The sequence below is a fragment of the Lepeophtheirus salmonis genome, chromosome 7, assembly GCF_016086655.4.
Source record: "Lepeophtheirus salmonis chromosome 7, UVic_Lsal_1.4, whole genome shotgun sequence".
In the NCBI taxonomy this organism is placed as follows: Eukaryota; Metazoa; Arthropoda; class Copepoda; order Siphonostomatoida; family Caligidae; genus Lepeophtheirus; species Lepeophtheirus salmonis.
This window is the reverse complement of record NC_052137.2, coordinates 20,181,127-20,206,424: the sequence shown is the minus strand read 5'-3', so window position 1 is coordinate 20,206,424 and position 25,298 is coordinate 20,181,127. Positions and strand designations below refer to the sequence as shown.

Below are 25,298 nucleotides of genomic sequence, written 5' to 3'. Positions count from 1 at the left end.
ATTCTTCCTTTTTTCCAGGTTTTTCATCAAGACAAACGAACGCCTTATTGGAAGCTGAAATGAGAGTGTGTTTGTTACTCGTACAGGAAGTAATCGAGCGGCGCGCTAATACTACTGAGTCGTGTCTTCCTCTTTTTCCCTACTTCAGCTAAATACTTGTATGTTGTGTACAAGTTGTGATGTCTGTACAAGTTGCAACTTATATAAAGAAATTGTACAAGTTGCATCTTCTTCGTCTGAAAATGCATTATTTAATAGCAACATTGAGCAATCTAATTACCAAACTGTACATTGATACTATCATATTATTTTTATCTATTAAAATTACATTGTTATTATGTATTCAGGAGTAATATAACTGTGGGTATTTGAACTTCATTATGTGCACTATAATACTTATATTTTAGTAATTTGTTATGATATAGTCAAAAACTACAGCATCAGTATATGGATCATCCATGGAATATTCAATTATTGGATGATCCTCATCCCAAGTACTGTAAATTCTTCATCTAAAATGATAGATCCCATTTTTTGGTTGCAACTTGTACAATTTACTTGTAGAAGTTGTAACTTGTACAAAATCGCGACTTGTACACAACATGTACAACAATAAAATCCGAAAAGAAGAAGAAAAAGAAAAAGCAAATCAAAGTAAAGTAAAGGGCGAGGCGAGTCGTGAGAAATGTGAGATTCTCTAGCTTCGGAGTTAGTAAATAAAATGTGTCCCTGATCCTCATTAAATTCCCTTCATCATGTTTAAGTGTATTCCTATCTTCAAAGGCTGTAATCGGCAAGTTGAATTCGTAGATAAGCGCCATTGCTCCCTCAATTCCGTACCGGAGGATATCCTACGCTATGCCAGAAGTCTTGAAGAACTCCTCCTTGATGCAAATCACCTCAGGGATCTTCCTAAGGTAGACATCTTGTCTTTTATTCTCATCCTTCGTCTTCGTCTCCATCTTTCCATGAAGGCGGGGAAATGCAATGGAAACTCGAGATGATGGTTTGAGTCTTTTAACTCTTTTGAAGGAATGGAAGGAATGTTTAACGGGGAAAGAGAGGAGATGAAGACGGAGAGACATGATACGATGATTAGATGATTTCACTAATTAGGTTATGTGTACATCTCCTTTAATTTTTTTTGTGGGTCCCTATTTGTGTGATTGATTTCTTCATTTTCAATTTATTCTAGAATTTTTTCCGTTTGAATCGTTTAAGACGCCTTGGTCTGAGTGACAATGAAATACAACAGCTTCCATCGGATATTCAAAATCTCGAAAATCTCGTTGAACTTGATGTTTCTCGCAATGGTAATAATATATATAAATATTTGATTATTGAAATGGATCATCTTAATCCATTTTTCGTGTAGCTTATTTGCTTTATTTATGCATAAATGCTTACTTATGAATTTTGTTTATATGTAAATGCCTCTACTAATACCTTTTGCTTGCAACAGATATTCGCCACATTCCAGATGGTATTAAGGGATGCCTTGCTCTTCAAATTGCGGATTTCTCTTCAAATCCTATAGAAAAGTATTCTTATAATACATTTTGCTTTATACAAAATACGAGAAATATTTTTCTTCATTAGGCTTCCAGATGGCTTTGTATTCTTAAAGAATCTTACTGTTTTAAGTTTGAATGATATGTCTTTAACTGATCTTCCTGAAGATTTTGGAAAGTGAGTATAAATTTAATTTTTTTATTAGACTACATCATATAATAGTCACTGTCTTTCTTATTTATAGGTTAACTAATCTAACATCTTTGGAACTAAGAGAAAACTTGATAAATATTCTGCCATCATCGTTGTCTTCCCTAGACAAATTGGAAAGGCTTGATCTTGGAGACAATGAAATCGAAACATTGGTATTTTTTCTTAATGAATGGCTTCATTTTTACTCATGAACTTTTTTTACAGCCCTCACATATTGGAAGCCTTCCTGCACTTACAGAACTTTGGTTAGATCATAATAAATTGTCACATCTTCCGTCAGAGTTGGGATTTTTGGGAGAATTGACGTGCTTAGATGTCTCTGAAAATCGGCTAGAAGATATTCCTGATGAAATATCAGGATTAATAAATCTAACTGATTTGCATTTGAGCCAAAATTCCATTGGTACTCTTCCTGATAATATTGGAAAACTAACCCGCCTTACTATTTTTAAAATCGATCAAAATAGACTTTTAGACTTAAATTCTAATATTGGACGTTGTATACAATTACAAGAACTTGTCTTAACAGAAAACTATATTTCATCATTGCCTGGCGAAATTGGAAATTTAATTAAATTAACCAATTTTAATATCGATCGCAATCGTTTGGAACAAATTCCACCAGAGATAGGAAATCTTGTTAATCTTGGTGTCTTCTCGTTACGAGAGAATTTACTTACGTCAATTCCCCAAGAAATAGGAACATGTAATGAACTTCATGTTCTTGATGTGTCTGGAAATAGGTTACAGTACCTTCCATTTACGCTTACAAATTTAAATCTCAAAGCTCTTTGGTTGGCTGAAAATCAAGCAAAGCCAATGCTCAATTTCCAGACAGACTATGATGAATCAACTGGTGAACAAGTTCTTACATGTTTCCTTCTTCCTCAAATGGAGTACCAAACTGAAAATCCAGGTAAGTAATTTTTCATCTGGTTTTCTTTGGTACTCAAAGTTTTACATTTGCTTTGTTTTCTTTAACTTTCGTCTAAAGGGGAATATTTGTATGGCTTTAAATAGTAATAACAATTAACGTGTCTATATTTTACACATACTTACCTCCACATTTATAATAATCATTTTTTCTTGTATTTACCTTTATTTCTGTTCCTTTATTGGCTTTGGGATTATCTTGATCTTTAATTATAAGACTTATCTCACCATCTGGGTCGGTTATCGCACTCGCGTTGTTTTTCGAATGATGATTGTGACGAATATGACGGAGAAAGTTTTTCAGGTCCTCAAGGCTCTTCAATCGTTGCTGATGGTCATCCGACGTCCATTGAAAATGACGAAATGATGGAACTACCACCTGCAGAATGGACTAATCGTCCTTCTGTTATTAAATTTAAGGACATGGATAACGAGGATGATCTAGAACGAGAGGTAAGAGGAATGTGTGTTTTTTTTGTTTTGTTTTTGCTCAAAAGATTGCTATATATTCAATTTATGTTACCATTTTGAATTACAAGCTACTGATTCGAGGAGATGATCATATAACTAATAAAATTATGTTCCATCATTTGAAACAGCAAGTAGGTCAACTCTTATAACTTAAAGGACAATTTTCAATTAGTTATTTTTTACTTCTCACGAGTAGTTTGAAATCATTTAAAAAATCTACCTTGTTCAACCTTTATGCTTTTTTAGTTCATATTATCTGAAAAATAAATAATAAATAAATTAGAGAATTATTTATTATACATTAAAATTAAGTTGTACTAGTAGTAGTCTATTGATTGATAATAATCAGTGGCGGCATGGCGCAAGAGACTAAGGAGATCTGGTTCTTCTAGTACTAATATTTCAAGGGGCTTCAATTGAGAAATTTCTGCCAGAGAAATAAAAAACAAAACGAAAATTCTTACTTTTATTTAAAAAAAAAAAAAAAAAAAAAAAAAAAAAAAACAAGATTAAAATTCTTCCTATAAAATACATCAATTTAAAAGAAGAAAATGTTTAGGGGCGGCAATAATAACTCATGTATCCTGTGAAAGTTGAGCCGAGCCGCCATTGGTAATAATTATTGACTTATATATGATGTACTCATCGAAATTTTTTCCCATGATTATTTTTAGACTGCATTTGTGAGGCAAAAAACCCCTCATCCTAAGGAATTAAAAGCTAAGGCACATAAATTATTTGGTAAAAAAGATGATTCTACTCTTAGAGACAGTGTTGATTTCCAATCAAACGATAATCATTCCCTTCCTACTTCTACCAATTTGGTAACATGCGACTCAGGATTAGAATCTGTAAACGGACTCAATTCAGATTTTCCAACAGAGGACGAAGACAGAATCGGGAAAGTTTTTGTTGATGGGCATGAAGAAGACGATGAAGAGGTATGGTATTTCAATATTTTTGCTATTTATATAGTAAAACACTAGTTGATAAGACATTATCATCCTGCAAGATATTATTAGTGGCATAGAAGGATAATTTTTCAGAGTTAATTGACTAGTGGAAACATTTAACTAATTTTTGTTGTGTAATTTTTAAGATGGTCATACATAAGGCTTCTCATTTTCCACTATGAAAATTTAGTGGCTTTAGATAAACATACACTGAAAAATTATATGACCTAAGCCAATAATAGTGGGGTTTTAGATCTTTATGCTTCTTAGAAAGTCGTTTTGTTTGGAGTTTCATAAATATAAGCTTATTTTGCTTATTAATTGAAAAAAATAATTATTTCGCCTTCATTTTAGCTACATAGTATATTTTATTTCAAACCATTTCCTTCCTTTTACATCACTTTTTTTTTCTTAAGTCACATAATATGTCATCCAATTTAAACGTTTTTCTTGATTCGATTTAAGTATGTAATAATAATTCACTCCATACATAGCGTGATATTATACTTACATTTCTGATGTATCGACTTTTACCATTTGGAATATGAAGTTGTATTTCACATAATACATAATCCTATTTATGGTCATATAACTAATATGTGAATGTCTTCATCAAGTCGTTTTTGTCCAGTGATTGTTTCGATGTTCACAATTATCTAATTGTATTTCAGACGTATAAGGATCGTCTTCGATTAGAATTAAGTCGAAATCTTAAAACAGAAGTTGATCGAAGGGCAAGCGCGGAGTTAACGGAAGCTATTCCTCCTACTCAAATACTAAATGTAGATTCCCAAAAAGATAGAGCTGAGTTGGCTAGACAAGGCTCCTTAGCTGATCGTAGTCTACCTGCTGGAATACAGATTAAAAGGCAAAGTTCTGGGGGCGACACGGGGATGTCCAGCTCAGCTGAGTCTACTTCTTCTGACTCCGTGAGTTCTATAGTTGTACTAAGTTCATTTTCTTTCTGTCTTGTTTAAATAATAATAATAAAATACTGCTATTGTTCATGTTCTACATACATGACATTGTCTTAAATAATAAAAATTATTTTTTCGACTGAATGACAAATCAATGAATGAATGATCATATTGACATTTTCCAATTTTAGGAGCGAGAACCCTCTGCTGTGAGATTTTTAGTAGAGTCTGAAGCTGCTCTGGACGATACAGACCATGGATCAGAACCTGAAAGGCAGCGCCTTCATCGAAGAGATACACCTCACCATTTGAAGAATAAAAGAATACATCAACAAGTGGATAAAGAGAAGGTAGCATCTATTATAGCACAAGCTTTAAAAAAACAAGAAGACGGTAGTATAGGAGATCGTAGTACTTCTTCCGGAGCACAGTCTCTTAGTTCACAAGTTTTTGTTCCTCCAATGTCAATTACTTCGGATATGGGTGATAGTCTTGGATCTGGTAAGGTTTTATGATTTTTCTTATTTTTTAATTATGCTAATACATTTTTTTTTTTTTTTTGAAGGTGATAAATGTACTGAGACTGTGATAAAAGAATTTGATATTATCTTCGAAAGAGCTGATAAAGGGTTAGGACTCTCTATCGCTGGAGGCCTCGGTTCTACTCCCTACAAAGCAAATGATGAGGGAATATTCATATCTCGCGTAACTCCTGGGGGACCAGCGGAACTTGCTGGTCTCAAAAAGGATGACAAGGTGCTATCGGTGAATGGACATTCATGTGTTGACATTGATCACTATGAATCTGTTGGGATTCTCAAAGCAGCTGGAAGTTTGATTACTATGAAGATTGCTAGAGAAGTTCAAGTTCCTAAAAAACGATTCATTGATCAACTTCCTTTACAAAATAATGTAAGTGATCACTTAAGTAGCAAAAATGGGTTGGACAATACTTTAGAGGTTAACTCTAGTACACTATCTAACTTTTCACAATCCGAAATCAAGGAATCAAAATCTTTGTCTGTTTCAACTACTGGTTTAACTCCAAAATCTTCACAGTTGTCGCATACGCATTTATTTGACAGTTCTATCGTTAATTCTCCAACGGAAACTAGAAAAATTGAAAAGATTTCTACAACCCTGCGTAGAGACCATCGAGGGTTGGGACTGTCCATTGCAGGAGGAAAAGGTGCAGATCCCTATATCCAGGGTAGTGAAAGCGTTTTTATATCAAAAATTGCGGAAAATGGTCCTGCAGCAATAGATGGGAAACTTTATGTGGGTGATAGGTTGCTTCAAATCAACGGGCATGAAGTTGAAAACGCAGAACATTCAGAGGTTGTTCGAATGCTGAAAGGTCCTGATAGATATGTACAGCTATTGGTTGAAAGGATTACTCAAGTTACATCCCCCATGTCTTCTTCCGTCCTTTCAAATACGTCTGAAAAATCTCCCAAGGTGTTTGGCTTACCTAAACCATATACAGGACTATATAGTGCTTCTAGTTATATGGCAAATCGACCCAGCTACATGAGGACGAGAGAACCAGGACAATATACGATTACTGGATCATCTTTCAGTGGTAGTTCATCATATAGTAAACTTCCTGGACTCTCTTCTAGCTACAAAAGTGAGTCAGACGTTTCGATAGAAAGCAAACTGAAAGAGAAGAATATTGTTATGAACCTCATTGAAAAATTGCCGCCTGCCTCAAAGGAACCTGGAGTTAGTACAGAAACTATGAAACGGACAACTTTTACCGAGACTACGGTCAAAAGAGTGACTAATAACGATATAAAACCACTGATCGAGGTACCTATTAGGATATATTGGTGCAATATAAATTATTTTTTCTTTTCTTACTTTATTAGGAGGTAATTATAAGTAAAGCAGGAGGTAGACTTGGGTTGTGCATTATTGGAGGTTCTGATCAATCATCTGTACCCTTCGGCAATGGAGAACCAGGAATATTTATTTCAAATGTTAGTATTAGAGTATTAATTTTGTACTCAACCATTAACTTTACCAATTATTCGCCCTAGATCATAGCGGATGGTGCAGCAGCTAGAACTAATAAACTTCGACTAGGAGATAGAATACTAAATGTTCATGGAAATGATATTCATGACGCGTCTCACCATGATGCAGTCATGGCTCTCTCGCAAACTCCTGATCAGCTCAATATCACCGTGAAGCATGAGCCCCTACCTCAAGGTTTCCAGGTAAAAACATCATATACTGATTCAATTCTTCCGAGTTTAATACTATATGCTATTTAGCTCAAAATCATTCATGTCAAAGTGAGTTCAAAATTGTCATCAATCTTAATAATTGTTATTAATTATTTTTGGAGCTTTTATTATTTTACTTTATAGCTTACATTCTATTATCTTGAAAATTAATACTCTGTTCTTTTTAACAGTCTTGGGATTTTTGTCAATTCCTTTGATATTTTTTTTTCCAAGCTATATAGTAATACTTTAACTTATTTCAATGATTTGTTTTTGAATTTAGGGGGGAAAATGGTATGATATTCTATTGTTGGTACTTCTGTAATTCCAATTAATTTTTTGAAAGTAATTAAGAAATCGTTTTCGGGGTTTTTCTTTTAATTATATGAAGGCGTATTTTTAATCATTTGACGTCTGTGTTTTTAGGAAATTTGTATCACTAAAGATCCTGGAGAAAAATTAGGTATGACTATACGCGGAGGTGTTGGAGGTCAACCTGGAAATCCTAATGATGGAGATGACGAAGGCATTTTTATTTATAAATTTACACCTGGAAGTGTGGCAAGTCAAAATAAGGATCTTGTCATAGGCCAAAGGATTATTGAAGTCAACGCTCTCTCCTTGTTGGGAATTACTCATTCTGAGGCTCTTAATATTATACGTAACGCTAAATCGTCAATTAGAATGGTAGTTTGCGATGGATGGAACGTCCCCGAAAAAGTATCAAATGGGGATATTAAATCACCACCACCTCCACCAACTAGAGACATTTCCTTGAAAATAGATTCTTCTCCCAATAAAACGAATCAAGAGAAAGTAATGTTGCTACCATTATTGTTATTATTTCTTATTTCTTTCTTTTATTCTAGATAATGAATGTTGTTGATGATATTTTATCATCGGCTCCGTCCCAATCTAATGTTGTTTTTAGTATTGGTACTGAAGAAAAGAATGAACAACCCCCCATTACTTCAGTAATTAATAATGAACATCCGCAAACTTCAACGGTGAGTCCATTTTTTTAATCCCTCAGTTAACTCCAAATATGTAAAAGAAAATTATTTACTTCATAACTTTTGGGCTACTGATGCACATCACTTGCTCTCAAAATTGTTCATTTCTCCACCTTGATAATTTATATACTTATTAATTAGTTAATTAACGGGTTATAATCCAATCAAAATTAAATAAGTGATTCTGCTTCTAATGCATCTTGATTTTTCTGGTATTATACTTATATGAATGGAAGGAGCTATGACCCAAGTGTATGAAGATGTGATAGGGTGTGATCAAGGTTAATATAAATACAATGTATTTATATTAACATTGGCTGTGACCATTATTTTTTGTTGTAAAAAATGTATTGTTTGTTTATTTTTATAAACTACATTTTTAATAATCAAGCAGCCGCAGGATTGGGGTTTTTTTTGGGGGGGGGGAGCTTTGTGGTTTTTTTTGAAAATTTTCCACCTTTTTTTTTCATTACAAATTTTTCTTCCGAATCGATAATTTTTCAAAAATTCTTTTATTGGAGGGGGGCTACAGCTTCTCCGGCCCCTCCTTGAGGACGCCCCTGAGGATACTTAGAATCTTGGGGAATTAAAACACTCTTAGATTAAAATACAAAGGCCTCAAGTAATACATTTTTTGGAAAATAAATTAAATTAATAGATACTTGTAATTTTTTTTTTTTTTTTGGCTATCGAGTGATTTTTTCTAGATCGATTTTTTGCTCTCACATACTATGAAAATCCGAATTTATCATTATATTAAAATAAAGATTTTCCATAGATTTTAAATATCTGGATAACTTTGAAAATCTAAAAAATTCACGATATGTTCTAGAAAAAATACTTATACATTTAACATTCAGAATCTATCCATCCATATTTTACAATATGAAACTCTAACCATTATACTAAATTACACAACAAATTGAAATTTAGATATGCTTTTAATTTTGACAATTGCTAAGGCCTATGATCATTCTTAATTCATTAAGGCCCAAATAAGTACACTTTCGTGCTCTCCAAGAGTTAGAAACAAAGTAAATATTAAAGGAATATACTTTGAATTGGATCATCTATCTCAAGAGATGCTCGAATTCGGAGTTCCGTATTACAGGAGGGACGACGGTATGAAACATCCTCCGAGCTATCTATGTTGAAACTTCCTATGATGTTATTGTACCATGTTCAAAATTTGAAAACACGTATGACGTCCTGAATAATTTATGTGTAAAATTGTACCAGTATAGACATAATCTTAACTTTAAACCGATCTAGATATATTTTTCCTATGAAACTGTTCTTATCTGATTTTTCTAAACGACCGAATTAGTTAGGTCCAAAAAAAATTATAATGTTCTTAGTCTAGGATTTCCAGACTTAGATTGGTTTCATAGAAATTGGTATAGATCGGTCCAATGGTCTAAATCGGTTCTGACCAATTTTTCTATGAGCCCGATCTAGCTAAACCGAACTTTTTTAAAGGACCGAATTAGCTCGGTCCAACAAAAATCATAACGGTCTCAGAATTGTCTAGGATTTCCAGACCGTTATAATTATAAAAAATTCGCTCTTTGTATTGTTCATGCATATTCTTTACATGTTTATCTTTTCTTGATTTTTCTATTTAAAAAAATTAAAAGTACGTAGGGTTTGTGGTAGTTAATTACATGTAATAATTAATTATATTATTAAAAATATTTCTTTCTTTTTTCTTTTTTTCATCTCCGCTTCTTGCAGCAGACATAATTATGGACTTCTTCGTTTTTTTTACAAACATAAGCGGTTTTCTATTTATATATTTTTATATATAACTAACTACCTTATTATGTAATTCTTCCAAATAATTTTAATTCCTTTTCCCTCCTTTGATTGCTGTGTTAATTAATAAGGAATATACATATATAGATATATTACATATAATGAATTACTTCAATTAAAAATAGTTATTTCTATAAGTGTTTTTTATATAAAGTCATGTTGAAGTTTATTTTTTATTTGCTCGAAATATAAGAACTGATTAATTAATCTTGAAAATTCAAATTCTTCTTATTTTATGGTCTTCTCAGAAATACACATATTAATCTGCTTAGATGTATGAAGAACATCTAAAAATTGACTTTATTTACGGTAAGAATGTGGCAATATCTGTATTAGTACCTAAAATAAAGAAAATATATCCAGTTACTTTTTTTAAAGTTAAAAATATTAACTTACACATAAACTTACTTCGCCTTTAGTTTATTTGTTTACCAAAAAATGTTACATGACCGAGTCTGCAAGTTTCATTTTCTTTTTTTATAATTTAATTTTTGTCATCCTTACATAATTTACCTATAGACTATAGTTTATCCAACCCTTTTTCATGTCGTATTTAAACATTTTTAATTCAGAGCTATATTTCATTTTCAATTTGTTTGTTTATTGAATCCATTAATTTTATTAATCTTGATCAATTCACTTAGCTACTCCTATCGTTATTTTCTCCCCATTCCTCAATACTTCATTTATTAACTAATAATTTAAACTTAAATTTAATTTTTTAAATAATTGAATAGCATTTCGATTCTTTTCAGCCGTTGGTTTCGTCTGTAAGAAGTGTTATAAACGAGGAATCTCCAATCATAAAAGACACAACATCACACGTTGATATAGAAGCCAAAAATACAAATTCAAAACCCCAAATTGGTAGTTTTGATTTAGAATCCTCCATCAATGCTCTTCATAAAAAGATCCGTGAGGAAGGACAAACGACTAATGATGAAATTGTCGAGCATGAAGAAAGTCCTGAGAAGCTGTCATTGAAGGCTAGACTCAAACTATTTGAAAAAGAAATCGAAAGTCAGGGAACAGTTACAGCTCCTAAAACTGATCGCAAATTTTCATTTCTGAATGCTGATGAATTAGCAAAAATGAAAGAAGAAGAAGGTAAAAAAACGTTGTTGTAATTAATTATTATATTTATTAATGTGTGCTTTTTTTAACCACATAGAAAAACGCATCGCTAAAATGAGTCAAGCAGAAATAAATTTGTTATCTCATAGCACATCGTACATTCCTAGTTTAGATTCTGATATTGATGAAGATGACTTTAGCCATTCGTCGTCCCTTGAAAAACATGGTAAATTAATATTTACCGTCTGTATTGTATTAGCAGCACCACTTTTATACTTTATTTTAGATCCTTTTGCAGGAGTTCATACAGCCAAAGCTGAGCGTAGAATACGTGAAAAGTTAGAAGCCGAAGGCATTTCAATTTCGGATGATTTGAGTCCTACTGAGAAGAGAGCAGCTGACGCTGAAAAAAGAGCTGCTTGGAGAAAAGCCCGATTAAAATCATTAGAAGATGCAAGTTTTTCTTTATTTGATTGTGTGTTAATATGAGAATTAATTGTCATTTTGTCCTCTTCTAGGACGCCATCGAAGCACAAATTGTAGTTCACAAAATGTCACAGTTAGTTTCTAACAACACTGATGAAAGCATTTTAAATAACGGTACAAACGACATAAATGACAATGTTGAAGAAGAAGAAGATAATTTAAAAAATAATAATGTTCCCGTGAGTAGATATTAATCTCTTTTTTTTAAATAATTTTCCTTCTAAAAAAATTATTTCCCGTTTTTACCGACCATATAGAAATACAGAAGATACAAATAACTTAAAATAGGCATATCAGTAAGTGAGATTTTTTAATTGATATAAAAAGGGAAATAATAATCCCCCTGCCTCCCCCAGTTGTCTTCGTTAGAGTTCATGAATTGTTGCATGTTTTTGTTAACATGTATACGTCTTTACTATTTTTACTTATATTTTGCAGTAACGATTTGCTCAATAAATCCCCTGTCTGACGCATAACATTGATGACGGAACCACGTAATTTCGACTTAGAACTAACCTTCTAATATTACGTGTTTAAATTTCATTACATTCTACCGTTAGTTTAGAGGTTACAGTCGTTTAAGTGACCTCAGTTTTGTGAACTAATTTCACCGGCTGCTATCCACTCATCTGACGATCTTTTTACAAGTAGTGTTTCATCAATTGTCATATGACGACGCAAGAAATCATTTTTATTTCGCTTGAACAGCTCCAAACAGCGCACTGAATCGTTGATACATTTTTGTTTCTTTTATCTTGTGAGCAAACGTGAAAACTTCGAAATTAACTTGACCAAGCTTTTTTTTCTTTTGTAATATTTATTATAACATTTTGATGTCTTCAAGGGTATAACTATCTTACACAACTTAATTTTACGGCCTATTAAAACTAAATTTTTATATTTTCCAAAACGATTGTCGATTCTGGGGACCAGAGTGTTCAGCATGATAGTCATTAATAGTTTATTTCCGTCGTGCATAGTAACTATAATGCTAATCAAGCCATTTTATTTTTTCCTATCAAAAAGAGTCTTTCATTAACACACAAAATTCCTTTATATACATGGTCTTGAAAGTAGGTTCACAAAAAGGAATGTCTCCTCATAAACTACTGTCAAAATGCAGCAAAATTTTGACATGTACTGTATAAAGGTTAGTACTAACCGAAATTTACGTGGGTATGTCGACAATGTTGCCATATATGTGTTGGTCAAATTGAGTGATGAGGTAATGACTGGCAATATTTTGTTTTGTTAAACTAAATAATAAAATGTTTTTACTGTCTGTATTTTAAGTTTTGTTATTTTCTATACATTCTAATTACATATTGATATTACATATTTGATATCACATATTATCTCAAAATATTATTCACGATGGTACAGTGTGAGTGTATATACATAGGGACCTTGAAAATGAGTCATTGTTTTTATCTGTGGGTTCTTCTTTTCATGTTTTCTTCCATCTATTAAAAAACACTAATGCTAAAATCAATTGCTAATATATATATATATATATATATATATATTCATTTATTTTTGAATACTTTACCACCCTTCATTCGTTTTCCATCTTTAATATTAAATGAAACCAAAATTGCTTCTTCAATGGAGAAAAATTTCAAACTAGTGGAAGAGTATACAGGAACCATCGGATTTTGGTTCACTCCAGATTTTAGAATATGTTATGAGGGTCATTGAGCTAGAGGCAAGCATTTAGATCACACAGTTTCTGCTACATCACTACCTGATCACTGAATTTTTGTTTTTTCATTTTAGCTTGGATTCATATGTGATGTTTGTTTTGTTTGTTAAAAAAATCAACAGATGGAAAAAAACATTACTCCAAGTTATTCACTGTTTTCAAAGTTTCTTAGCTGAATTGTTAGGCTCACACTTATAGATTAATTTTACTTCATATCTAGTATTTTGTAGTTTTGCACCTATTTTTTTAGTAGATTTTGAGGTAGTGCGTACATGCATAGAATCACACTATTATTCCTTTGTACTCTATTTCTTATTGTGTATTTTTTGTGTGTTTTCTTTGTCATATCAGCAGTTCTGGATAATAATTAATACTGTCACAATATCCTTTGGAAAACCGATTATCCATACATTTGTATTATAATTTTACATTTATTTATTTGATTTCGTTTTTGAATATTTTAAATACGAGTAGTATTGACTTTTTTCTTATTATTCGTGTTTGAGAGACTATATACATAGTTGACATATCTTTTTGTAATTGATTTTTTTATTTCACAGGTTGTGACCGTCAAAGAATCCTTGATTAGTCTTCAGCTGAGCTCAGATCCTACAAATTCAAACGAGGATATTAATACTACTATCAATCCGTCCGTTGAAAAAATTTCTTCCTCATTTAGCTTATCGATATTGCCCTCTTCTTCTTCCTCTGACAGTGAGGAAGAAATCAAAGAGAGCATATTTCCTCCCGCCAAGGACAATGCAATCCAAAACTCCCATTCCTCATCATTATTTGAAGACGAATCAAAAAATTCCCATAAAGATATCACAGATTTGGAGGAGCATCACAATAATTAATGCCCTTCTCTTCTTCATTTATTCTCAACTGAAGATAATAATGTAAATAATTTTTATATAAAGTGGGAATTTTTTTTTTTTTTTGTGGCCAACAGAATTTTTTTCTTCTTATAGTCAAATATCTATTTTTTACAGAACCCATATTCTACATAATATATAGAAAAAGGGAATTATATTTATTTAAGGTAGCTCTTTAAAATTATACAGTACTCAAAACAATTTTTCTTTAAAAAATGTTTTATACCTGGAAATAACAAAAAAAAAAAAATTTTATAAAAACCATTTTGCCGCCGACTTCTTGTTAATTTAAAACGCTATAAATAATTTAGTATTATTGATGTTATGTTATTACTAAAGTCGTCTCATTATTTGGTTATTTTATATATAAATATATAAATATTGAAGTGATTTCTGTTGTGTCTTTTGTTATACTTTTTTTTAATGATAGAATGGGTAAATAAACATTATCGAGTAATCAGCACTTTATTTCAATGTTGCATCCGTCAATATTACTATTATTTTTTAAATATATATTACTAATACATTTAATCGTAGAAGAAAATGCAAAGTACTTATGGAGTGATCTGTGAATTACATATTAATAAATGGGTCACTTTTTGTAGGATATATATTATAATAATAAGATATAGTAAACTAAAAGATTACGATTACATAATAGCTAGTTATAAAGTATGATTGCTTATTATACATTGGTCTCACGAGATTGCCCTTTTTGACTATGATACTTAGATCCTTGTTTAGATCTGGTATTAGCAAGACGCTTCTCTGCTTCTTTGACTTCAGTTGTTGAAAATTTACCATCTTCTTCATCGTCTGAGAGTCTATGACAGAACTCCTTATTATTGGTCCACTCTTCGTGAAGTGAGAGATTGAACATGGAAAAAGCAGGATCCCCACTTGCCTCAGAATCTACTGATTAAATTATTGAGAATATGGGCATGATGTAAAATGTAGCACATACCTATATCTAGGAACGGAGGTAAATTCTCAGTTATTTCCTTGACCGATTTAGTTGTATAAGTCTCCAAAAACATAAGACCCTGTAATGTAAATAAGAAGGTAATGTTTGAATCTAAAGGAATTGTGAGAATATTAATGATTAATTCATACTCTGCATCTCTCATGAACTGGATCTTCATAGATATCCAATTGAAAGTATTGATCGTTATACATGAAACATCTTCTAGTCTTGATGATGGGGAAATGACTTCTATCTTGTTGATTAGATAGGTGAAGATAATCCCTATGATTAATTGGGGATTTCACTTCAATGACCTGTCCATTGACAACCTTTCTTACTGTATGAGTATAGCTCCATTTCCCTTTAATTCCTCTTTTTCTAAGACGGCACTGGGTATTACGACCATCTGTTTTAAGGTAAGTATGAGTAACTTGAAAATCCCGAAAAGAAGGGAATATTGATTTTTGGGGAAGTGGACCATTTACTAAAAACTTCAATTTCTTTGCATCAGACTCCAATCGGTCACTTACATTGATTCCCATACGAAACGCAACAATGGCTATCAATTTCTTGATTTTAGTATCAAAATTTGATGAATTATCTACTAAATCAACATAAGGATGACCGACCCAAGCCTCAGCAGCTCTCGTATCTCTATCCCTTGCAAGTTCAATTCCTTCATTTCTAGTAGGATGATCGAGTGAATAAAATTGCTCGGCACCTTTTGCTGCTGAAGTAAGATGAACCACTTGGTTGTATCGATTATCTCGGAGCTCAACCTCGTCCAAACTATTACTTGTCAATATATTTTCCCATTGTTGATGATTGATATATGCTGATGCATCCATGGTCCCTCGATCGCAAATAACCAAACAATTTCGTTTGGTTTCCTTAGCAAGATCGAAAAAACTGTTTTCAATTTGAATCATGGTTTTCAATAAATTTTCCTAAATGAAATAATATCACTGTTAAATCAGGAGTAAAAACTATATTTATAGCTATCATTCTTTACCTGAAACTTCATAGCACCCTCTTCGTCTAATTCACTAAAATCAATTCCTCCACTGAGAAGAACCGTAGCAGTTTCAGGCACACGGAAAACTTTCCATCCTATATCTTCGAAAAATGTTGAGAGTCTAGCCTGACCTGTAGTCTTTCCACCACAGGGACCACCTGTGAGCACAAGTTTCCAAACGATTTTTTGACTTTTTTTAGAGGTTTCCATGGCGCTGTCAGCAATAGTATTTAAATCCAGCTTCATTTTGTAATTGGAGGTTTAAAAATAAATTAAACAAATGAAATAAAAAAAAAAAAGAAAGAGGGTATTCTTTTCTCTATAGCCCGCAATCTTGAATAGCATATATCTTCAGAATCACTCCTCAAAAAAATGAATAATACATTTACGAGTTAAGGATTTAATAGCAAAATAATTATTTCTTTAATGAAATGGAACGTTTTTGTGTTGTTTTACTAGTAATAACTAATAGTAGGGTGTAGAAGTAGGTATGTGAATTAGAATCTGGATTTATAATAAAAAAATATTCTTTTTCTTAAAAAAAAAAAGCAACAACAGATCTATTATCACGATTTCAATAAAATTAAAAAAGTCTTTTTAAGATGTCCGATATTTAATGACGAATGTCTCTTCCGTTGAAGATCCGATGAAGAACACACCATCTCTTTCACTAAAACCGTAGAATGCATCAAGAGTTTGTAATTATATGATTTTTTTTTTTTTGTTATGTATATAATCCTTTTTGTTGTTGAATTAATGGTTTTGTTTTAGAGGGCCTCCTGCAAGACAAAAGGAGAAAAATAATATTTTATACTGTACAAAAGGCTTCTTCATTTAAAAGCAACAACCCATACAAGTAAAAATACTACGTGGTAGTGTTATAATATATAATATTATACATAATGATAATCACTTCACATAATAAGTAACAATCAGATCTCAATATATCCATCTCAAAAAAATTAAAAATAATGAAAATTATTATAAAATAAAAATCAATATTACCTGAATGTAGAGAAAGAGCTGTATTATGAGTTTGGGAGATGGTGTAGGACTTATTTCAAAAGTGGAATTCTATTGAATCCTGAAATACAAATGAATATATTTTATTAAATAGATAATATTATATATATGCAAAATTTGGCAAGAGATCCAAGCAGCAGCGTGTTAAGTTATCGAGACAAATACTAAAAAGAGAAAAAAGACACAATTGACGTACCTTCCTTCCCGAGTGTCTGTTCTAAAGAGACTAAACTCTTACTTCTTTCCTTGGAACTATTCTCTTATACACTATATTTTTTTTAACTTGAAAGCGCGGTATATATATATTAACTAGCTTTTGCCTATTTGTAGATCTTTTAAGAAGCTGAGGGGGCATTTTTGTATATGTGTGTGTGTTTTATTATTATGTATATATATATATAATTTTCTAAGCGTGTGTTAAACGAAATTACGCCATAAAATTATTTATCTTTAATCAACGTGCCAAATAGTATCCTATTATCTATTAATGATGTATTTGAAATGGAATCATAATTAATCTGCACCATTAGTTTACGACCTATTTATCATCAGTTTTTTGGGACTGTCATATTTTTGTGGTATAACCTAATCATTTTGTGTACTCTATAGAATGGAACGGAAATAGAGTTTGGAAGTTGTACGCAGCTGCTGAACATAGTAGCATGCTGATAACCTTTCTAATATGTATGTTGTGTACAAGTTGCAACTTGTATAATAAAAGTGTACAAGTTCCCATTTCTTGCCCTCTAAATACACTTTACATGGTTATTATGTGGGTATTTATGAGTAATATAACTCTAGACATTTGAACTGAATATTAGTCCCACAGAGTACTTATATTTTAGTAATTTGTATTAAAATTTTAATTAATATCATACATGGAATCATTGCGTGATCCTCACCCCAATAACTGTAAATTGTTCTTCGCATTTCATGGTTGCAACTTGTGCAATTTACTTATACAAGTTGCACAAAGTACTTGTACAAAGAATGTATACTGACATATTTTCCTCTAACATTTATACCTACCAACATCGAAGTCATAGATATAATAAATAATTTATGTGGAAATCATCCATCATTTGGTAAAAGAGTGACGGACATACAAATTGCGTACTACGGAAAGACAAAAAATTATACTGATTAATACTATAATCACATGGATTGGACGATTTATTTTTACAATAATAATTATATATGTACGTAACTAAAATACTGTCTGCTGTGGAAATTTTCTTAGAAACTTAAAAAAATTCCAAAATATTCGACCTTCGGTACGAAACTCTGCCTTTTCATTAGACTGATCAATACAAACTAAATAATATGAATATACTGAGTAAATATCTTCCTTATTTTAAAATGTGTCTATGTCCACAAGAATAATAAGTAATAACCAACTGGAATTAAATGCATATAGATACATAATATTAAATATAATAAGTATTACATGCTTAGCATGTAATACTGATTATGTTAGGAAAATTATTAAATAATTAAGACGGGAGGGGGGTAACTAGTTTTAATTAAAGGACCATAAATTATCACTGACATGGTGTATAATATTACCATGAGTAACTTGAATGTTTGTATATATACTACCAACATTTTCATTATAAAACAACAACAATGAATGTCACAGGATTAGAGTGCAATTATAGTCGTTGGGCATATTATGCACTAAATTTATATCTACACATCAGTATATGCATAGAGTTGTATAAAATATGACACACAACGAGTGCAATACTTTTATTATTTTTCCTCTGCCAATAATATACATAAATAATAATAGAAACTTGTCAGCGAAGGGTCAAGTGCGCCCGCGCAAATGGGGTAAAAGAACTGATAAATTATTACTATGATCAGTGATGTAAATCTTGTGAATTTTTTAGTTGGTCTTTCTTTTTTTTTTTTGAATTGGTAATCTGAATTTTTTTTTCTGTCCAAGTTTTCATTATTATTTCAATCCTGAGTAGTGAACTTCCATTCCTAAATAGTTTAAAACATATAAATTATATATATGATAAAAGACGGAGCATAACCTTGAAGATTTGTTATGGGGTTATAATTGTAAGTCCTTGTTTGACTCAAAGAAGAATTGGGGATAGTTTTAGTAGTAATTCTTGCTAATGTCGCTGTTTATTTGCTTCTCCCCTCCTCTGTTGTTACCGCTGAATGTAGTTGATCTCAAAAATATTCTTCAAATTGTCAGGGTTACCATGTTGATTTTCGGTTTCTTTTTTAGCATACCCGTTTTTCACAGGATTTTCATCACTGCATATAATACTAAAAACCTGTAAGCGAAGGCTCAAGCGCCCCCTCTACAAATGGGGTAGAATGTCATTTGACAACTATTTATCATACTTTTATGGATAAAAACACATTCTTTAGATTAAAATAGTCGAATATATACCTATACCTTAAGTTACCAGAGTTATGCTCCCTATTTTATGAGCAAACACAAACGTTCAAACAAGTTTTGAATATGATTGAATTTATTTGTGAAAGGATGTTTACTACTCAGGAATTAAATGATAATGACAACTGCTAAGGAAAATAAAATTCGTTCTTTATACTACCAATTACAAATTAACGGGCCAGCTAAAAAAACAACCGGATTTACATGTATGAGTATTATATAGACCAACCAAGTTGAACGAAGATTATGTTTTTGTCTTTGTATGTTAGTCACAAAGATTATGCCAAAAGTTACTGATCGATTTTGATCAAACTTTGTACGAAGATTATATATGGTCATAGTAAGAAGCCATTAAATTTTGAGAGGTCAAGATACATAACTTAATTTGATTGAGGCAGAGGTTTTGCACTCTACCAATTATCCATTCTAGTCTAAAGTTCTTATCATTATTATTTAATTTTGGAGAAGGGAACATCTAAGTAATAACTAGTGCGTGTTCTCTTGTAAGTTTAGTTATTTACCTCAATATGTTCTAAAGTTATGGTCGATTATGTATTTTGAAAGTTTTCTGCTACCCTGACCTTTGATCTTGACCTATCAAAATTTAATGATCTTTTACTGTGACCATATATAATCTTTATAGCAAGTTTGATAAAAATAGATCCGTAACTTTTGCTGTAATCCTGGTGACTAACAAACAAACAGAGCCAAAAACATATCCTCCGTTCAACTTCTTTAGGGAGGTAATAAGGGTTTGCTCGGGAGTTATAAATGGTAGTCCTTGTTGGACTTAGAGTAGAATTGAGGAGCGACATTCCAGCCTATATCATGTGATGAGAGCCAAATTGCCATAAGTCAAATATTTATTTTATAGAATTAAGTTTGGAATCTACATTCTTCTACCCCCTACGGATGCCCCTCCCTATCTGATATAATCTTCAAAACTTTAACTTTTAATGTGTACAATACCATTATTAAACATAAATAAAACTTGTACCTTTTGGAAAACGGAAGCTATGTTGTCGCATATATATCAATTAATTTTTTGGCAATGCTTAGTTATTTTTTCCATAAATTAATTTCTTTTTCTAATTGAATATTTTTTTACATTATTATAAGAACAACAATTACATACAAATAATATGGACATTGTACACACGCGTTCTTAAGGTTAAACATAATATGAACTAGTTCTTAAAATGTGATAATTATAAGTGACTATGTAGTTGTAAGAAGTAGGTAAATACAAAAAAAATGTAAAAATAGAATTGTTTATGAGTAAAATACTTTGACATGTTTTGAGAAAAAGTTTTCTTAGCTGACATTAAATGACTGAACTACCTACAAAATATAGTTGTACCAGAGTACAAACTTGAATAATATTATTAGTCCATACTGTTTAGCTGAAAATAATATATCATTTATGTAATTAAAAATTGCAAATCTCGAATTTACAGACATAATTAACGAATAAAATGCTCCCCTTTTCACAGAATTAGTATTTATATATAGTTACGATACGATGTATACATATCAAATTCAAATAGGTCATTGTCGGTAGCAGTGTTTTATTCAACGCAAGATTATTAGTGTATGTTCAAGTGAAGCAATGTTGCTATAAGGCTGTACTACTGTCTATAATATGTACGTATATACAATATTTTACATGTGACAAGTTCCTTGACTTACAAGAAGAAGACTTTTAACGTAAGTGTGAAAATTTATATAATTTATGAACTCATGAAGAATATAAATAAATATACAATCAATTTTTTTCCCCTTTATTTTTATCTCCTTCATTTTAGCTTTGTCCATAAGATGAGTTAAAATTCTAAGTTCATACATACATACTCGTTTTAATTTGATAGTTGCAAGATTAAATTCCTAACTTTCTTTTATTCAACAAAAAAGACTTTAATAATAATGATTATATACATTTTTTTCATTTTCGTGCTAAGCACGTGATAACACAATAGACATGAAATAAGATCAATCAATTTATGATTAAATTACTATATATTGATTTTTTTTAAATATATAGACATACGTACATATATTTGGATTGATGTTATCGTAGACATTGATGACTTCGAATTACTTCTAAACATTGAATTACATATAAAAACACATTTGCAGAAAAATATATATTAAAATGAGTATGATTATGTAAGCAAAAGGAGGAACACATGCGTTTTTTAAGCAGTTTATTGATTTAATTAAGCTTAAAGGAAAGTTATTTCGTCTTATGGACTAGTAAGAAATGACAATAGAATAGAATAGAAGAAAGATACCTTTGATGTGCTGTTGACTGAATTCTAAACTAGTATTAGAACGGTCCTGGATACAATATATAGAAGGTAATTATGAATTTCTACTCAACAGAAACAGATTCAATACTCGAGAAATTATAAGAATATATGAAGCTTTCTCATTCAGCTAGCTTTCTTCCCTTCTTAACAGCAAATTTTGTTCGTAGATGTCGCTACTCTTGACACAATCAAAAGTCCATGTGCCTTTAATAAGTAATAATTAATAGACCTAAGGTTGATAATTTTGGTAAGGATACAAAAGTTTGGGAGGAGAAAGGAAGAATTACTTATGGTATCATTGATTAAAATAATAAACATCTTCCTCTATCAAGAACGTTATCAATTCTCGCCTTTATTATTCAATATAAATATAATATTAGATACTGATAGTCGATAGAAAACTTAATAAAATATTTATTGTCTAATTTTATGATTTTGACATTTACTCTATTATTAATAATTATTTAGATCTCATCGGTAGAGACATATCTATCCTGTGCACAATTGTTTATAGCAACTTCCACATGAGGAAAAAAGGGTGATGATCTTTTTGATTAAACTCCACGTCTGGGTTGTGTTTTACCACCAAAAGTTATGACATATTTAACGTAATTTCGATGTCAGAACAAGAAAATATTATTTGAATCAATCTATTATTTAAATATTCTGTGTTTATAATTTATTGTCACTATTAGTTATATGATTCTAATTGTTTAATTTTGTATATTTAACATGATGGTTTATTTTTTAGTATGTAGATTATATTTAAGCTTTCTTTTTTAAACTTGGAACTTCAAATATATTTCGAAATACTCTACTTTGTCGTTTCATTAGTTATTATTCTGAGAATATGGTTCATAATTAATTACAATTTCATAGAGTAAGACTTTTCAAATCTACTGTAACGGATAAAAACGTCTAAGTCAGTTATACGTAGTATATCTTTATTAAACATTTTGCTAATAAATACTTTCTGTATACTCTCAAACCCCATAATAAAGCAGGCAACTGATAATCACATTAATATTTTATACAATTATACCGTAATGTTTTCTCCCCCCTTCTCCTTGCACGCGTTTTTCTCTACAGGATTATCAAATTTTGAGTAATAGCTATTGTTAACAGAGACCTTTTCTCTTTTTAGAGATGTATGTATGTATATAATTTGAAAACCAACAATATATATTATGTAGGATCATTCATAATATAATTCCTCTATTTTTTACAAACTAAAATGTATATTTTACTGGGCCACACATAATTTATTTTAAACCATTCTAATTTTGTCTTCTTCTTGTAAACTCAATCTCATTAACAGGCATGTAAAATATAAACCATAATATGAATTATTATATTATATATCAAATGATAGAAGCCGGATGTCAAGTAGGAACATTTTCAATTCTCCTTCTTGAGGTATGACTCAAGGGTGATAATTTTGGTAAGAATAGAAAAGCGTGCGAGGAGAAGAGAAGAAATACTTATGGCATCATTGATTAAATAATAATTCTAATTTTGTCTTCTTCTTGTAAACTCAATCTCATTAACAGGCATGTAAAATATAAACCATAATATGAATTATTATATTATATATCAAATGATAGAAGCCGGATGTCAAGTAGGAACATTTTCAATTCTCCTTCTTGAGGTATGACTCAAGGGTGATAATTTTGGTAAGAATAGAAAAGCGTGCGAGGAGAAGAGAAGAAATACTTATGGCATCATTGATTAAATAATATACATCTTCTTCTATCAATCAAGAACATTATCATTCCCGCCTTTATTATTCAATATTGATATTATATTAAATGGTGATAGTCGATAGAGAACTGAATAAAATGCATAAAATAACTTCGCCTTCTGCCTGGATTTCTGAAAATGGAGGCCCAGGAATTTGGAAAATACTTACCGGATGAGAAACAGATGGTTTGTCGGATTTGTCGATATAAATGTGCCTTTAGTACCCTGTCTAGAATTCCACGCCACTCATTATCCTCATCTCATATCAAGAGCATGGATATTCATCTAAAAAATGAAGTTAATGATGAATACATCAAGTCAGACTTTAACTCTGACCTCACAAAGATGCTTATTGTATGTTATATAACCTTATCCATTGCTAATCATCTACGTTCAAAAAATTTCTGAAGAAATACACGGGTAAACCTATCCCTTCCCGAGAAACTTTCATTAAATTAATGGAGGATGTTGGTACTAATGTCATTTATAGAAATGCATATAAAAATGTTTTGAGTCATCCACACCTAATAACGATCAAGTTATCAGTAAAAAGTATAAAACATTAACTAATTTCGAAATGGAACTCTGAATTTTGTACTATCTAACAGTAAGTATTCAATTTTCTTTTAATCTATCCCTAAAATATGATTTTATTTTAGCCAAAGTTATCAAGAATTATCATACACAACTCATTCAATGGCAAAAAAAAAGTGCTTAAATGGTCACAACAACGGGAGTAGTTGCTTTGGATGGTTTGCAACTAGTTTGTCTGAGACTAGTTTCTTCACTTAAAGACTTGGGTATGATAAATTAGGTTTTCCAATATTATATAGTCAATAAATATTACTTTTTTTATCACTTAAGGCTTAGCTATGGTTGATAGCCTCCAAGAAATGGTGTTCAGAAAACTCATAAAAGGCAAAAACAACTGCTTAAATGGTCACAACAACGGGGGTAGTTACATTGGGTGTAACATTATAATTAGCAATTGTGAATATCCTTCATGATATTAGTATGTTGTTATATAAGCATAAACAACGGGGAAAAATATTTTTTTGATGCTCTTAATAAGGACTAATATCGCCGGACATTACTACATAATTAGCTTTTGCTCTAAATCTTTAAGATGGATTTATCTGTTACATTTTTTTTATTAGTATATTTATTGTCCAATTTTATGATTTTGACACTTACTTTATTATTAATAATTAGTTAGATTTCATCGGTAGAGATCTATTCCTGTGCACAATTGTATATAGCAACTTCCACATGAAGAAGGGGGTTGATTATCTTTTTGATTAAAATCCACGTCTTGCTTGTGTTTTGCAACCTAAAGTTATGACATATTTAACTGGATTCCGATGTCAGAACAAGAAAATATTATTTGGATCAATCTATTATTTCAATATTCTTTATATATGATTTATTGTTATTAGTTATATGATTCCAATTGTTTAATTTTGTATATTTAACATAGATGTATGATGGTTTATTTTTTAGTATGTAGATTATATTTAATTAAAGCCTTCTTTTTTAAACTTGGAACTTCAAATATATTTCGAAATACTCTACTTTGTCGTTTCATTAGCTATTATTCTGAGAATAAGGTTCATAATGAATTACAATTTCATGT

The 25,298-nt window shown here is 30.9% G+C and overlaps 2 protein-coding genes and 2 long non-coding RNA genes across 32 annotated transcripts; 2 read left to right on the top strand and 2 right to left on the bottom strand.

Annotated features, from left to right (window-relative positions):
* The first annotated feature begins 61 nt into the window (after positions 1–61).
* Positions 62–14,652, top strand: scrib (scribble planar cell polarity protein). 19 transcript variants are annotated; one of them, XR_011781331.1, is made up of 22 exons: positions 62–917; positions 1,196–1,313; positions 1,463–1,541; positions 1,600–1,689; positions 1,757–1,877; positions 1,930–2,641; positions 2,876–3,111; positions 3,804–4,070; positions 4,754–5,011; positions 5,191–5,500; positions 5,565–6,811; positions 6,871–6,981; positions 7,042–7,221; positions 7,657–8,046; positions 8,100–8,237; positions 10,814–11,165; positions 11,230–11,358; positions 11,419–11,585; positions 11,651–11,797; positions 11,876–11,914; positions 12,696–12,768; positions 13,881–14,652. XR_011781331.1 is itself a non-coding variant. In XM_071890248.1 (21 exons), the coding sequence occupies exons 1-20, from the start codon at positions 756–758 to the stop codon at positions 11,894–11,896; spliced, it is 5,148 nt and encodes a 1,715-aa protein (XP_071746349.1). In that variant the 5' UTR covers positions 62–755; the 3' UTR covers positions 11,897–11,914; positions 13,881–14,652. The 19 variants fall into 19 exon arrangements, 17 of the variants coding, with proteins under 17 accessions (XP_071746349.1, XP_071746348.1, XP_071746346.1 ...); XR_011781329.1 differs by having other exon boundaries at positions 10,796–11,165; positions 11,230–11,585; positions 13,881–14,114; XM_071890248.1 differs by lacking the exon at positions 12,696–12,768 and having other exon boundaries at positions 2,963–3,111.
* Positions 12,888–13,300, bottom strand: LOC121121477 (uncharacterized). Its single transcript, XR_005865476.2, has 2 exons — positions 13,168–13,300; positions 12,888–13,081 (listed from the first exon to the last, which is right to left on the bottom strand). It is a non-coding gene; the product is annotated as an uncharacterized lncRNA (long non-coding RNA).
* On the bottom strand, positions 14,642–22,071 carry LOC121121476 (TRPL translocation defect protein 14). Of its 11 annotated transcripts, none has more exons than XM_071890252.1 (7): positions 21,908–22,015; positions 21,668–21,716; positions 17,180–17,258; positions 16,172–16,953; positions 15,309–16,106; positions 15,160–15,238; positions 14,642–15,107 (listed from the first exon to the last, which is right to left on the bottom strand). In XM_071890252.1, exons 4-7 carry the CDS (start codon positions 16,418–16,420, stop codon positions 14,881–14,883), a joined length of 1,353 nt encoding a protein of 450 aa, XP_071746353.1. In that variant the 5' UTR covers positions 16,421–16,953; positions 17,180–17,258; positions 21,668–21,716; positions 21,908–22,015; the 3' UTR covers positions 14,642–14,880. The 11 variants fall into 11 exon arrangements, with proteins under 11 accessions (XP_071746353.1, XP_071746357.1, XP_071746351.1 ...); XM_071890256.1 differs by having other exon boundaries at positions 15,309–16,124; positions 21,908–21,988; XM_071890250.1 differs by having other exon boundaries at positions 14,642–15,110; positions 21,908–21,988.
* LOC139906082 (uncharacterized) lies at positions 21,771–25,236 on the top strand. The gene is made up of 4 exons (XR_011781333.1): positions 21,771–23,341; positions 23,574–24,272; positions 24,325–24,465; positions 24,530–25,236. It is a non-coding gene; the product is annotated as an uncharacterized lncRNA (long non-coding RNA).
* Positions 25,237–25,298: the final 62 nt, after the last annotated feature.

Bases quoted from the DNA above. Each gene is read 5' to 3' on its own strand.
- scrib (XM_040716413.2), top strand. From the start codon at position 756: ATGTTTAAGTGTATTCCTATCTTCAAAGGCTGTAATCGGCAAGTTGAA. The intron at 5,012-5,190 runs GTGAGTTCTATA...TTCCAATTTTAG, and splicing joins AGTCTACTTCTTCTGACTCC to GAGCGAGAACCCTCTGCTGT. The intron at 5,501-5,564 runs GTAAGGTTTTAT...TTTTTTTTGAAG, and splicing joins GGGTGATAGTCTTGGATCTG to GTGATAAATGTACTGAGACT.
- LOC121121476 (XM_040716421.2), bottom strand. From the start codon at position 16,420: ATGAAGCTGGATTTAAATACTATTGCTGACAGCGCCATGGAAACCTCT. The intron at 16,107-16,171 runs GTAAAGAATGAT...TATTTCATTTAG, and splicing joins AGGGTGCTATGAAGTTTCAG to GAAAATTTATTGAAAACCAT. The intron at 15,111-15,159 runs GTATGTGCTACA...TAATTTAATCAG, and splicing joins ACCTCCGTTCCTAGATATAG to TAGATTCTGAGGCAAGTGGG.